Source organism: Balaenoptera ricei, chromosome 2 (genome assembly GCF_028023285.1).
Source record: "Balaenoptera ricei isolate mBalRic1 chromosome 2, mBalRic1.hap2, whole genome shotgun sequence".
NCBI classification, from domain to species: Eukaryota; Metazoa; Chordata; class Mammalia; order Artiodactyla; family Balaenopteridae; genus Balaenoptera; species Balaenoptera ricei.
In genome coordinates this window covers 147,949,457-147,965,121 of record NC_082640.1, presented here as the reverse complement: position 1 = coordinate 147,965,121, position 15,665 = coordinate 147,949,457, and the positions used below count along the sequence as shown (strand labels likewise).

Sequence of the window (15,665 nt, the reverse complement as noted above, 5' to 3'; positions counted from 1 at the left end):
TCGAGTATCAGTTAAACTTTATTAAAGCTGTCATCTTTAAATTATTTTGAACTGTCACAGATAAGAAATAAGATTAAAATTTCCTCTGACCATACCTTCTTGAATAAGATCCAAAGTGCCTATCAACCTTCTCTGTGTATTTAACCTTAAAGTAAAAGTATTTATTTAGCACTCCAGTCAAGGGTAAAAGAAAATTAAGATATTGTTCAGCATTTGTAACTTCTTTACAACATATACAAACATGATTCCCATAGTATTTTGGATTTAAATGTTTAATACATTTAGTCAATAACTATCAATAATTAAAAGTAATTTTTGTTTCTACATAGTTCTTGATATCAGGATCATTTTTTAATGGGAACAAGATGCAAGATAAATGTGAGAATACTTTTCATTTGTCTCAAGTTTGTTTATTTTTTAAACCACGTGGTCATTTTCAATTTCTTGGTTACAAAAGGAGATTGCCTTTCCACACCTGACACTGCCATGGAACACCACTTCCTCTAAAGCAGTATACGCCACTGGGGATGATCAGGACAAAAGTAGAGGGGAAATACTTCAGAATCACCTGGAGAGTTTTTCCAAGCTGTACCTCACCACTATTACAACTACAGAAAGCCCATGCTTTAGAGGTGTGTTGCAGACCTAATAACAAGATTGAAATCAAGAGTTTAGCTGCAACTGAATTTAGAAACTATTGTCCTACAAGAGCTGCTAAAAAGGATTTAAAAAAAAAAAAAAAAGAGTAATGAGGACAACACACAGGGCTTCTGAGACACCTTTGTCTACAGAGGTTCAGGTTCCCAGCTAGACCTGTAGTAAGGCAAGAAACCAAAGGAGGGAATCATTTCCATCACACTTACACATAAGCAGTGCACTTTCAATTGCTTACCTCCAATATTCTGAATTATTATGGTGCCTGCTACCACCACCTAAAAAAGAACAAATGTATTCAGAAGATGAAAGGGGAAACAATACAAAAGGATCAGTATTTTATTAAAATCCAATAACTATGACTTAAAAACAGATGCAGACATTGAGTGAAGAGAAGCTGAAAAGAATACAATTTGCCAGCCATTTGTAATATATAAAACTAACAATCATCACATAAAAAGCCTTTCTTCAATAGTTCCATGGTTACTATAAAGAACACTTGTAAGTTTTCTTGGCAGTCATTTTTAAACAGTTAAAAGTGTTAAAAAGCTAGTAATCATGGTTATCAAAGTACCAAAAAACTGAAATTGAATCTATCTGCTCTCATTCTCCCTTTTTTACTGGTTTTCTCACTTTGCTTTGTTAGGTAGACTGAGACAGTTTGAGGTGTGCTGTGTCAATGCCGTACTGCATAGAAGGGAATAATATAGTCTGCAGAGTGTATCAGCTTGGCATACACCAAGCCTTGAACATCCCAGTCGTAGGGATTAATAAAGTCTAGAGCAGAAAACTCTAGAGCCCACATATTCTCACATCTGAAAACTGAAGCAAAATGTTTCAAACTCAATAATATGAAGTGGACTGAGTGCAAGACAACAGGAGGTGGTAAAGAGTGTAATATACTGGAGAAGTCCTCCCGTTTCAAAATGGGGCAGCTGCTGCACAGCTCTGGCCAGTTGCTGACATGTGAGAATGTGAATCCAGTGTACCTCAATCTTCTGCTTTTTCAAGAAAAGTCAGAAATTGAATTCTTTTAAAATGTCATAACTCTTTGTTGGCAATCAGCTAAAAATAAAAAAGATTTGAGCCAAACAAAATATGCCTGAGGACTATGCTCAGCCTGCAGGCTTGCTAACTTGTGATCTTTGATGACATTCCTGGGAAACTCAAGATAGCACTTTATCCATTCCTGGTCATCAGATGTACTCAGGAGAAATGATTAAACATTCTGCTTCCACTTGGGCCTTTCAGTCACTTACATCTTGGTGGATCTGTACCTCCAAAGTATGTTTCGAGCTGACTAGCTATCTAAGATCATTACTACGTGGACTGGGAAGAGATGACCCTTCCTCTCCTAGGAATTCCATCAGTGACACAGCATTTGCCTATCCTGGGAATAAACTAAGTTACTGAGACCTAGAAGCCTTGGGGTCTGGAAAGCAGGGCTAACGATAGAAACACTTGGCAAGGTGTCTTTGAATGTGGTAACTGCCACTCTAACATTTTCCAGAAAAATCTTTACATATCAACCCATTTAAAAATTAGTTCCAAAGTGTCACTCACAGTTATTCGTGAAAAGACTTTTTTGAAATCTTTGTATATTATCTTTCATATGCAATTGATACCTACTGTCAATCACACATGAAATTTGGATTTTTCTAAGAATACACTGCAAAAAGCAATAATATCAGCTTATTGATGACTATCTTCCCATTTTTTGTCTGAATTTAAGCATTTTCGATCTAGAAAGTCAGTGTCTCTTTCTATCAATCTATTGATCTATCGATCTATCGATATTTACAGTGCCTAGCACAATGCATGGCACATGGTATTTGCTCAATAAATATTTGTTTGACAAGTACATAAATCCATTTACAAACAATTAAAAATTTTCCTTAAAAAGTGCAAAGCAGTTCAAAAATATTTAATTTTCAGAACAATGTTACCCTATCATATGTCATATCCATATTCATATAATATCTGGAAAGAAGGAAATAGGAAAGTTTCAACCCAACTGTGGAAGTTGAGAGAAAATATTAAACAAACAAACAAACAATTCCTCATTTAGAGTATTCTCTGTCTGTGTATCTGCCTACTAAGAACTGTGTGCATACACTAAAATGATAATGCAACTATTGTAGAGTTTTAGGAAAAGGGGACTCTCAATAATCCATGTTGTTCTTGTAGAGTCTGCTGCTATCCAAGGAATGCAGGAAACACCAATGTGAAATAACAGTGACAATGCTTAGTCATGTTTACAGATTATATTAAATTAATTGGAGAGTTTTCTTATATAAATAACATTTTCTTCTTCTTCCTTGATTAAACTGGATACAGTTAATTGATCATGATTATACCAAACATCCTGATCTTCAAGAAAGAGAAACTGTTTAGATGATTAACAAAAACCTTTACCCTCAAAAGTAACATAGTCTCCATTTAGTTCAAGTTTCAGGCTATTAAGATAAGCTCCAAACCATGAGGTTACATAGTATGATTTAAATCTTCTCTTTTGTGCTTTAAAACCAAAGCTAATTTGAATGTAAATACACATTCCCCCCCACCATTACATAGCTATATCTTTTTCCTCCCAGACTCACTTCTTAGAAGTTAGTTCAGCCATCTACAAATACAGCATCGTTTTATATTAAAAACAAAACAAACAAAAAATACAACAGATTTACAAATGAAAAGAAAAAGTCCTGTTTGGAGCCAACACGTAAATGGGTTTTAGAAGTATGATAGCTCTTCAGAAATAAAAAATTATTAAAGCACTAACAATAATATTTAACTACTGATTACCTGTGGAAGAAGACAGTATTTCCTCTACCCATTAAATTAGTTTAGTATGCCTATCACAGATGAATGCCCAATAAATACTGTTGTTATTTCTCTTATTCTAAGGAAGAAAAGTAGTAGATTTTGAGTCTGGAGTCCTATGTAATACTGGCCTAAGTAATTGTAGACAAATAGGCCCCTTCCCTTCTCTGGGCCTTAATTTCCTAACCTATAAATGAGGGGACATCTAGATCATCTTTTAGCACTGTTCAGTTCTTAAATGATATGATCTAATTATCAGTTTTTTTAAACATGCTATAAGTTTAATTCTATGCTTCTGTCTTGTCCTGTCTTCACGAGAATTTACTCAGATAATATAATCAAAATTAATAAGAAAAACTTAAAGCAGGCCATCGTTACTGATTTAAAATTATACAAGTCATTGTTCTCCTTCCTTAGGGTAAAAAACACTAAAAAAAATTTAAGTGTTGAATTAAATTTATCAATGCATTTTTAGGAAGGGCATAGAGATTTCTTCTCTTTCTCTTCCTGCTCCCATCATTCTCTTTCTTCACTTTAGTTTCCTTTTATTCCCTTAATTTCTTTCTCTTTTATATACTTGCCTTTTCTAACTGGAAATGGTAGGAAAAATTCCTTTCAGGATTTTGGACACAGCAAGGAGAAAAAAAAAATTACCTTTCCAGGTAATCCAAATGCAAAGAGTCCAAGATCTTCATAAGATGTCACAGCTGTTAAGAGAAATTATAACTGTTATTTTTACACAAAACTATTTGTGTGCCAAATCTTACACAGAAGAAAGCTATTCCACTACTACCTGATAGCTATTGGATTGTCACACTAAATTTAAAGCAGAAGTAATGACTTTGGGGGAAACCTGAAAACTTATGATCCATAAAGACAGCGTCCTCTTAGAGTAAGTAGAGCTTAGCAATTACCAAGGTTGTCTAACAACTACCCAGGCTGCATAAATTCAAATAGAATAATTACTCAAGAACAACCCACTTCTCACTAAACAGTACTTGCAGACCACACTGTCCAAATGTAAGTTTTCATTGGCAACAGCTTCTGAAAACTGCCTGTGCAAATAAAACTTGATAAAGTACAAAAGTTGTATCATACTTTCAGAGACATTCACTTTTCCAGGCTACCTAGGATATGATAATGTATTCATGATAGAAACAATACCCTTATCCTGCAATAAGGGTATATATTTTCTTTTTCATCATAAAGAGTATGAAATTACATTTTCATTCCACATGTTCGAGAAGTGTGATCACAGAAAAGATGAAAATTAAATGGCTCATAAAAGAACCAAATGTGTCCTTAGATGATAAAGCTTCATGTCATAACTAGTGATGTCACAGGTAAAAATAAGAGAAGTAAAAACATTTACATACTCCTAAATTTGAAAAGCCCTTAACCTCACAGTGCTTACCCTGAAAACAAAAAAGCAGGTTAGCAGATACTAAGGCTTGCTAATAGCAACACACATTTCCTATTGAGTCAAAGATATGGCTCATCATTTCTTAAAGAAAGTTTTTAATATATACTCTCAAGATATACATAGGTTTCTTTACCACTACATTAACAAAAAACTCCCCTATACTTTCATAAACAAAGTCTACCACGTATGAAAAAATAAGCATTTTGAAAACCACATATGGGAGGGAGATGCAAGAGGGAAGAGAAATGGGAACATATTGTATATGTATAACTGATTCACTTTGTTATAAAGCAGAAGCTAACACACTATTGTAAGGCAATTATACTTCAATAAAGATGTTTAAAAAAAAAAAAAAAAACCACATATGGTCTCTACATGTTATAACTATTACAAAGTCAGAAAGAAAACAGTGAAATGCTAAAAAAATACGTTTAACTTAAGAACAAAAATTGTTAACATTTTAAACTTTTTTAAACTTTATTATCAGAGTAGATAGAAGAATTTCAAAACTTTTTGGATGACACAGCTATTTTTTATTTTACTTTTTTATTTTATTATTTTATTTTTTTGGCCACATCATGTGGCACGCAGGATCTTAGCTCTGCGACCAGGGATCAAACCTGTGCCCCTTGCAGTGGGAGCGTGGAGTCTTAACCACTGGACCACCAGGGGAGTCCCAACATGGCTATTTTTTAAAATGTATTTACATACTGCTCAACAGTGGGCAAGGACAATTTAATTTTGAATTTGGAACATATAATTTGATTATAAGTAGGAACCTTTATGCTTTAACAATGAAAGACATCAATAATAATCTTAGAGAGATAGACTGTAGATATATTTTAGAACATAAAATTAAAAAGCAGAGTTAAAAAATTAAGAACTGGATTTTTTTCCTCCTATGTGAAATGCTGAAATTCTTTTTTTCAAATACACATGTTCTAAAGTGAATGTCAACACAAAAATTAATAATTATTTCAACCAATAAATCTTTACTAGTTTGTCTTCATATTGCTAAATATAATTAAGAGATGATGTTATATAGGGGCACAATTTCTTATATTTAACATTCCAAAGCCTTGGTATATATATTAAACCAGAAAATTCTCTAAATGTTAGCTGCTATCTAATTTGACATTAAGAAGGTAATTTTGTTACATAATATGTGTATGTGAACCAAGTCTCCAGAAGGTCTCTGATCTGTCACTATGAGGCACGAGATTAAAGGAACATCATTGTTCATTTTCAGCATCCCTCTTTCATATTACAGTTGAAAGTGTTTGCTCTTTAAAAAAAACTTTCCTTCCAAGGACTTAAAGCAAGGAGGCTTTTCAGTGTTACATATGGAAATATACCACATAATTTGCTTTTAAAATGATCTATTTGGGGGACTTCCCTGGTGGTCCAGCGGGTAAGACTCCATGCTCCCAATGCAGGGGGCCTGGTTTCGATCCCTGGTCAGGGAACTAGATTCCACATGCATGCCGCAACTAAGATCCCATATGCTGCAACTAAAAGATCCCACATGCTGCAACGAAGATCCCGCGTGCTGCAACTAAAACCCAGCACAGCCTAAATAAATAAATAAATAAATTTTTAAAAATTAAAAAAAAAATTAAATGATCTATTTTTCATTAGGTTCTTAGTCAGGGAGCAAGTTATCAAGATAATACTCTTTAAAAAGTTTGACTAGGATTTGTTTTATTTTTAAATAGCAGAAAACAAGTATAGATTGTATATTAGTAAATGTAAAAAGCAAATAACTTTCCAATAAGCAAAAATAATATTGAAATATTCCAAAAAGAATTGGTATTTCAATTATCTAAATTTAAATAAATTAAACATTTATTCTTAATTTTTAAATTATAATATAACATTTATTACTCCAGAAAATATAATCAAACTAACAGCTTAATGAAGATAGTTGTAACTTCTGACAATAGTGGCATACATTTTAGCAATCTCACATTTGTTCTCTATTATTTTCTAGTTTTATAAAAATATCTTTAAGTACACCAAAGTCCCAAATTCAGAGTGAACAAAGTTTAGACTTTTAAATGGAGACTTACTACTATGTTCAAATCCTAACTCTACCTTTCAAGTCAGCAGGTCTGGCTAGTCATTCAGTTCTGTCACTGTCATCTTACTTCTTTTATGTTGCAAAAATTAGGAGTACTTTTCCATGTCTGAGACATCATTAGTATGAATAATGGCTTCTGGCTTAACTTCGAGGCTTTGCTAAGATAAAATATGTACACAGTCAGTCAAATGCTTTATCTCCACATATTCACTTTTTAATGGTTTTCTGGATCATCTTGACATACAAACCAAAACAACACTAGTGAAATACTTTGAAAATTCTGTTCTACCATTTGGACAATTAAGATGCTGGTAACAGTGTAAATTGGAACTGACTTTGGAATGTAATTTGACCAATGAACCTTGAAAATATTTATAATATTTGACCCCTGGGAGCTTGCATCTTAGGAAATAAGACTAACATCAGAGAAATCATTATATGCAAAGATACTCATTATGCATTATTTACATTGAAAAAAAAGACTACCTAAATGCTCAATAATGGTAAAGTGGTTAAGTAAATTATGGTAGGTATATCTGGTAGAAATAATATGTAGCCATGAAAAACTATGTTTATAATAACATGAAAAATGTCAATATTAAGTGAAAAACATAGGATTTGATTGAATATGATCTATAAAGCAAAACACTCTTTCATATGATCAATGTTTTAATATCTTATTTATAATGTAAAAGATGTTTTGAGAAATATCAAAATGAGATGTGGTGATGACCAGTCACATTAATAGCAAATTCTTACAGAAGAGGAATAACATTAATTATGAAAATTATGAATTTAATTCGGCCTTTTACAGGAATTCATACAAGCAGTACTTGGCACAATCCTTAAATAAATAACTGAAAGCAGTCACTAGCAATCTATTTTAGGAAATTATTTTTTGATATTGAAGAAATCAGTGCTATGGTTTTGAGGGGATGGAAAGGCTGTAAATCTTAATCAAGTAAATTGGGGAAAAATTTCTTCTTTAACGTACCATCAAGGCACACTTTAATGCTATTTTGGCTAGACCAAGAGTTTGGCCTCCACAGGAATCGTTTGGAAAGCTGCTTCCCATGAAGTAGTGGAATATTTCCAGCTAGTTACTCCAGTGTTCCGTCTGCTTTGCATTTTTTCCTCAATGAAATAGGACAATTAATAAACTCTGGTTACAGTACAAAGCCCAAGTTTCAGCAGCAGCAATATTATCTTTGGAACTGGATTGAGGGACATGAGTTATTCAAATACAGTTCAACTCTCAGAAAGCAGGCCATTTGGAATGCACCCTTATTCTGAAATTCTTTTCTTTCTCATGTTTTCCTTCATTTTCCTCTTGTCTTTTTTCTCTGTAAGAGTGTCATGCAAGCCATTCATTTATTGAATGTCTACTATGCAATTGTATCACCACTTCTGGTCTTTCTTAATATGTATGTAAATGTCAGTTTACCAACTAAATGTGGCATGATTTTAGAGCACCTGATGTAGTAAAAGAAAATAGAATGCTAGAGTAGAAGGAACATTCACCTTTCAATTTCACAGAGGTGAGATACTGCAGGCAGAGAAAAAGTTCTAGGATCCCAACATACTGCTTGGTTCTGCAGTGAACAAGATTTACAGTCATTCATATCCTATAAATGCTATTCACTGGTTTTCACCTTTAGACTCAACTTACACATAAAAAATGAATGACTTGCATATGATTACAAAACAAAGTAAATATTGTCAACCTTGACAATGTAAGGGTACAGCAGAAGGACTATGGGAAATAGAAAGAGAACAGGGGAAAGCAAGGATAGGAGCACTAATACATACAACATAGCAGAGTCAAGACACACCATCTAAAGTCCATGAAACAAAAATAAAACTTTAAGTATGTTGTTTATACTGAGCCTGCGCTCTAGAGCCCACGAGCCACAACTACTGAGGCCCGCGCGCCTAGAGCCCGTGCTCCACAAGGAGAGAAGCCGCCGCAATGAGAAGCCCGCGCACCGCAACGAAGAGTAGCTCCCATTCGCCACAACGAGAGGAAGCCCGCGCGCAGCAACGAAGACCCAACACAGCCAAAAATAAATAAATAAATAGATGAAATTAAATAAATAAATAAATAAATGTATTGTTTACAGTTACAAACAATCAGTGAAAGAATTATTGAATACAAACTAATGAAAATTAGAAGGGGAAGGATTAGTGCACCTGAGCTAAATCTTCACCTTCCATAATGAGGTGTCAACAGATAAAATTTAAATCACTAAAGAACAGTAGAAGAATATTATTTAGACTTAGGAAGGTAACTCCCCAAAAGAATTCAAAACGAAAACTCTAAATGTTGCTAACCCAGTGAAATGGAACTAGATGTGGGGGAGAATGAGCGGGGAAGTGCTTCAAGTCCTCCTGCGCAAGTGCACACACACATACGCATGTACATGCACGTGTGTGTGACTGTTAGTACCTTGATAAAATTAAAAGAGGAGGTTAATTTAAAAATATGTGTAACCCTGCAGAGACTCACACCCATCCTTCCCTGCAGCCCAATAACAAAAAGTTCAGTTCTGCTACAGGAAACATTCCGCCCCCAAGGCAAACAATACGAAGGGATAATCACTACAAGAGCAGGGTATGCACACAATCTAGCCTAGGGTTTCTCATCCTGCCACTACTGACATTTTTGGCCTGGATAACTGTTTGCAGTGGGGGGCTGTCCCGTGCACTGTAGGACGTTTAGCAGCATCCCTGGCCTCTACTCACTAGATACTAGTAGCACCTCACCCTGCCCTGCAATTCTCAGCTGTGACAACCAGAGATGTCTTTAGACGCTGCCAAATGCCCCTGGGGGAGAAGAATCAAGGCAAGATGAGAACTACTTACTAGCAGAAAGGATGAGACAAGAACACCATTCAATGAAGATGGAATCACAGAAACAGCCCACTTAATTGTGAGAATATTGAACTATGCTCACTAATCACAAGAAAAAGATACGAAATTATAAATAGTTTGGACAGCTGACTATCACTCCAAACAATAAACAAATTGAGATGGGAAATACGAATAGGAAATAGGAATCTACTGTCTTTCAATCAGTTTCAATCTCGTTCGCTCTCACAGTGACAGCATCTCACAGTGCTGAAGGGGATTCCTGGTGACCTTAGCAATCCATATCCTTCACACAGCGCCCAGACCAAAGCTGGGGAAAAATAAAAGGCTCTCAACTTTATTGAGAAATGGTGTATTGGTGTCCAACATATCATGTAAATGTTGTACACTCTATTTTATAGACCATACAAGAAATTTTCAAAGGTACTTTTGACTATATGTAATTTTTGCCTTGTGTGTTAATTTTGGAACTTTTAAAATAGTCCCTCTGTAGCTCTAAGCCATTCATCACCCACATATCCAGCTTTTATTAAATATCCTCTGTATGTCACGCACAGTTTGGTAGATGCTGAGAAAACAATGGTAAATGCTTTCAATATACACTAAATTTTCCAGGAATACAATTACCATGTAAATGGATGTTTGGTTTTGTTTGGAAATTTGCCAAAAACTGTTCGCCATTTAGGAAAATCACATCACCAACAGCATTTATTTTGTTTTTGTTTCTCCTTTACTTGGCTACATGGCATTATATTATGTATAAATACTGTATTAGTTTCCTATGGCTGCTGTAACAAAGTATCACAAATTTGGTGACTTAAAACAACAGAACTTCAGGGACCTCCCTGGTGGCGCAGTGGTTAAGAATCTGCCTGCTAATGCATGGGACAGGGGTTCGAGCCCTGGTCCAAGAAGGTCCCACATGCCGTGGAGCAACTAAGCCCGTGCGCCACAACTACTGAGCCTGCGCTCTAGAGCCCACGAGCCACAACTACTGAGCTCTCATGCTACAACTACTGAAGCCCACATGCCTAGAGCCCATGCTCTGCAACAAGAGAAGCCACCGCAATGAGAAGCCCGCGCACCGCAACGAAGAGTAGCCCCCACTTGCTGCAACTAGAGAAACCCCTTGCACAGCAACGAAGACCCGATGCAGCCAAAAATAAATAAATAAATAAATTTATTTAAAAAAAAAAACAAACAGAAATTTATTTTCTCACAGTTCTGGAGGTCAGAAGGCCAAAATCAGTCTCACTGGGTCAGTATCAAGGTATTAGCAAGGCCACAATCTCTCTAGAGGCGCTAGAGAAAATCTGTTCCTTGCCTCTTCCAGCTTCCGGTGACAGCTGGCATGACTTGATTTGTGGCCAAATCACTCCTATCTCTGCCTTTGTGGTCATATTACCTTCTCCTCTTCTGTCTGTGCTCTCCCTCTGTGATACATGTGACTGCACTGAGTCCACCAGAATAATCTCCCTTGCAAAGTTCTTTTTTGCCATAAATGATAACATTCACAGGGATTAGAATTTGGATATGTTTTAGGGGGGCCGTTGTTTAGCCCACTACAGGTAGGTTATAATAGCTATAGGAATTTCATTTTAGATAGTAAAATGAGCATTTAGAATTTTTTTTTTTTAATAAGAGGAGGGTGCTGTGATGGATAGTATTTCAAATCACTGCTCTGAAGGGTTTCAGTAAAAAAAAAAAAAAAATTGGGGAGAACCAGGGGCCATTTTACTCCTTACTTATTTCCTCATCATTGCTAACAATTAAAATCCTCATAAAAGAATTGTCACCTTACTTTAGGAAGAGGAAGATAGGCGACTATGTTCTCTTTCTCAGTGGGCTCTAGGAAGGACCAAAATTCTCTTTGGAAGCAACAATTGGTGAATCCCAGTATCCACCTTGACCCTTTTTAAACCACTTCAGTGGCTTCTCACTGCCTCAGCAAAAACTTCAGGTTCCCTAGGATCTGACACTTGTCTATCTCCTCAGTTTCACTTTCTTCTTTGTACCTCATGCATAAATAATAGTAAACTATTTTTGGTACCTGAGTAAAATGTTCAGTATGTACCTTTTTTTTTTTTTTTTTTTTGAAATTCACGTTCTTTTTTTTTTTTTATTTATTTATGACTGTGTTGAGTCTTCGTTTCTGTGCGAGGGCTTTCTCCAGTTGCGGCAAGTGGGGACCACTCTTCATCGCGGTGCGCGGGCCTCTCACCATCGCAGCCTCTCTTGTTGCGGAGCACAGGCTCCAGACGCGCAGGCTCAGCAATTGTGGCCCAGGGGCCAATCGCTCCGTGGCATGTGGGATCTTCCCAGACCAGGGCTCGAACCCGTGTCCCCTGCATTGGCAGGCAGATTCTCAAACACTGCGCCACCAGGGAAGCCCAGTATGTACCTTTGTATATGCTGGAATATTCTCTCTTGCCTTGTCTGCTAGTCAAATTGCTTTTTAGCTCATTCCTCCAGGAATATTTACTGAACCTCACACTCCCCATCTCCACCCAGACAAGGCAAAACATTCCCTCCTCTGAGCTATCACTAATACCTTGCACATATTTAAATTACCACACTACATTATGAATTATTTGCTTATGTGTTTGTCTCCCCTTCTACATTATGAGCTTTTTTAAGGGAAGGAAGTGAGTCTTATTTACCTCTGTAATCCTAATAGATAATGAGTATAGAATGAATGAATGAACCTCTATCCTGGGCTTCAGTTCTAAGACCTGTCCATCTAGTTTTACTTCAAAGTCCACATATCCAAAACTGAACTCATTTTTATTTTGAACTAACATCTGCTGTGTTCTTATGTCCATTAATGACACAATCATTAATCCAGTGGCCTACGCCAGAAATCTGGGAGATATCCTCAGACATCCTCTTCTCCGCATTCAGTCTAACTTCCCCACGTTCCTTAACCTGTTTTTTTTTCTTTTATTCTCCTGTTAATACCTTGTCTCAATCTCCCACTATTGGATTCTTAGATTTTTGTAACAGCCAGGCTTGACTACTAACCTACCCAGGTACTGTTAGTGCAAATTAGAGCTAGACAGACAAATGAGAAAGGCACTCCCTTCAAGAAGAAGAGAAAGAAAGGAGTTTCCATCCTGAACACACGCATGAACACATCCTGACGGCAAGCATGGCCTGGAGAGCTGACTGTGTCTTTGTGAAAAGAACTACTCTAATCTGGAGGTGGCTCTTAGATCTGCTACTTGGTTGTTGTCCTGGGAATTCCCTCTACTTCTCCCCTGTGCTAGATTCCCTATTTTTTTGGTACTCTTTAACTTTGGTAAATGGCATCCTGAATTGCTCATTAAGTAAGAGTGCACGGGAGATAATTTTTTGAGTCCTTACATGTATGAAAATGTCATTATTCTTCCTGCACACTTAAATGATAGTTTGGGTGGGTATAGAATTTTATACTGAAATCATTTCCCCCCAAAATTCTGAAGGTATTGCTTTATAGTCTTATTTGTAGTACTTCCTGGGAAGTCTTTTGCCATTATAGTTTTTGATTCTTTGTATAAGAATTTTGGTTTGTTTGTTTCTCCTCTCTGAAGCTTTTAGTATAGTTTCTTTATAACTGTATTTCTGATTTTTCACAATTATGCACTATTTTAAAAATTAATTTTTATTGGAGTATAGTTGCTTTACAATGTTGTGTTAGTTTCTACTGTAGAGCAAAATGAATCAGCTATACATATACATATATCCCCTCTTTTTTGGATTTCCTTCCTATTTAGGTCACCACAGTGCATTAAGTAGAGTTCCCTGTGCTATACAGTATGTTCTCATTAGTTGTCTACTTTATACATAGTATCAATAGCGTATCTGTGTCAATCCCAATCTTCCAATTCCTCCCCCCCCGCCTTGGTATCCATACATTTGTTATCTACGTCTGTGCTTCTATTTCTGCTTTGCAAATAAGATCATCTATACCATTTTTCAAGGATGCACTTGATACGACTTCTTTTACAATCATTATATTGCTTACCAGGAAAAATGCTTTCAATCTGGAAACTAATTTCTTTCAGTTACAAAAACTTTGCTTGTATTATTTTGTTGACAATTTTCTACCATCTAATTTTTTCTGTTCTCTTTTTGTGGAATTCCTATTATTTGCATGCTGAACCTCCTGGACTGATCCTCTCATTTTCTTATATTTTCTCTCCCATTTTCAAGCTCCTTGTCTTTCACCCCTCAGGAAATGTCCTTAACTCTTTCAGCCCAGCTACTAAATTAATTTTAAATTTCCTTTTTTACATCTAGGACTCTTGTATTCTCTGACTATTGCCTTGTAATAATTTCTTGTTCGTGGTTCAACAATGCAATATCTCCTTTTAGTTCTCTGAAGCTATTAAATATAGTATTTTATTAATGTTTTCATCTGGTCTCTGCATTATCTGTTTCCTCTTTTCCTCTGAGTTTGTTTCTTTCCTTTTTTTTTTTTAACAGACTTCATTTTTAGAGCAGTTGTAGGTTCACAGCAAAATTGAGCAGAAAGTACAGACAGTTCCCACATTCCCTCTAACCCCACACACGCATAGCCTCGCCCCCATCAACATCCCCCACCAGAGTGGTACGTCTGTCACATCAATGAATCTACGCTGACGCATTGTTATCACCGTAAGTCCATGTTTAGAGTTCACCCTTGGTGTTGTACACTCTATGGGTTTTGACCAGTATAGTATCATACAGAATAGTTTCACTGCCCTAAAAATCATCTGTGCTCCACCTCTTCATTCCTCCTTCCTCCCTAAACCCTGGCAACTACTGATTTCTGTCTCCATAGTTTTGTCTTTCCCAGAATGTCACATAGTTGGAATCATACAGAATGTAGCATTTTAGATTGGCTTCTTTCACTTAGCAATATGCATTTATAAGCATCCTCCATGTCTTTTCATGGCTTGATAGCTCATTTCTCTTTAGTGCTGAATTATATTCTATTATCTGGATGGACCACAGTTTATCCATTCATCTACTGAAGGGCACCTTAGTTGCTTCTAAGTTCTGGTAATTACGAATAAAGCTGCTATAAATATCCATGTGCAGGTTTTTGTGTCGACATAAATTTTCAATTCATTTAGGTAAATACCAAGTAGTACAAATGTTGGATTGAAGGGTAGACTCTATACCTTTTCACCATGCTCTTCACACTTGTTTTGTTAACATGTTACTTTCAAAATTACAGAACAGATACTTTCTCACATTTGGAACTTGCATTTGGAGTAAGAGAAAAAGAGTCCAAAATAACTCTAAGATCTTTGGCCTGAGCAACTAGAAGGAAGACTTATTATTTAATTAGATGAGAAAAGACTGGAAGATGTAGATTGGCAGTGCAAAAATGGAGAGTTTGATAAATTTGAGATTAATATATTAGATATCCAAGTGGAAGTATCATGGAGGAAGTTGGATATGAGACTGAAATTCAGGGGAAGAGGTGCAGGCTAGGGGTATAAATTTTAGGGCCGTAATGAGCCCAAAAGTGTAAAAGAAAAGAGATCAGAGGAATACTGCCAGGGTATTCCAATGTTTAGAAGATGGGGAGATGAAAAGGATTCAGCAGAAGAAAAGAGAAGGAGTATTCTGTGAAACAGGAAGAAAACCAGGAGAGTATGAATAGTGTTTTACAGAGGAAGGTGTGATCAACTGTGTCAAATGCTGATGACTAGTCAACTAAGATGAAGACAGAACTGACCACTGGATTTAGCAATGTGGAAGTTGCTGGTACAATAATTTCTGTGGAATAATGGGGAAAGCCTGACTGAAGAGTGTTCAAGAGAGAATAGGAGGAAGGGGAAATATCTGGTA

General features: G+C 36.0%; 1 protein-coding gene across 3 annotated transcripts in view; it reads right to left on the bottom strand.

Moving 5' to 3' along the window:
- SLC38A6 (solute carrier family 38 member 6) overlaps positions 1-15,665 on the bottom strand; it is an 80,982-nt gene that overhangs the window by 57,518 nt on the left and 7,799 nt on the right. For all 3 annotated transcript variants that reach the window (XM_059914347.1, XM_059914349.1, XM_059914348.1), the window contains exons 4-5: positions 4,129-4,181; positions 893-932 (exon numbers count right to left, since the gene is read on the bottom strand). In XM_059914347.1, coding sequence (XP_059770330.1) covers positions 893-932; positions 4,129-4,181 — 93 coding nt within the window. The remainder of the gene's footprint in view (positions 1-892; positions 933-4,128; positions 4,182-15,665) is intronic.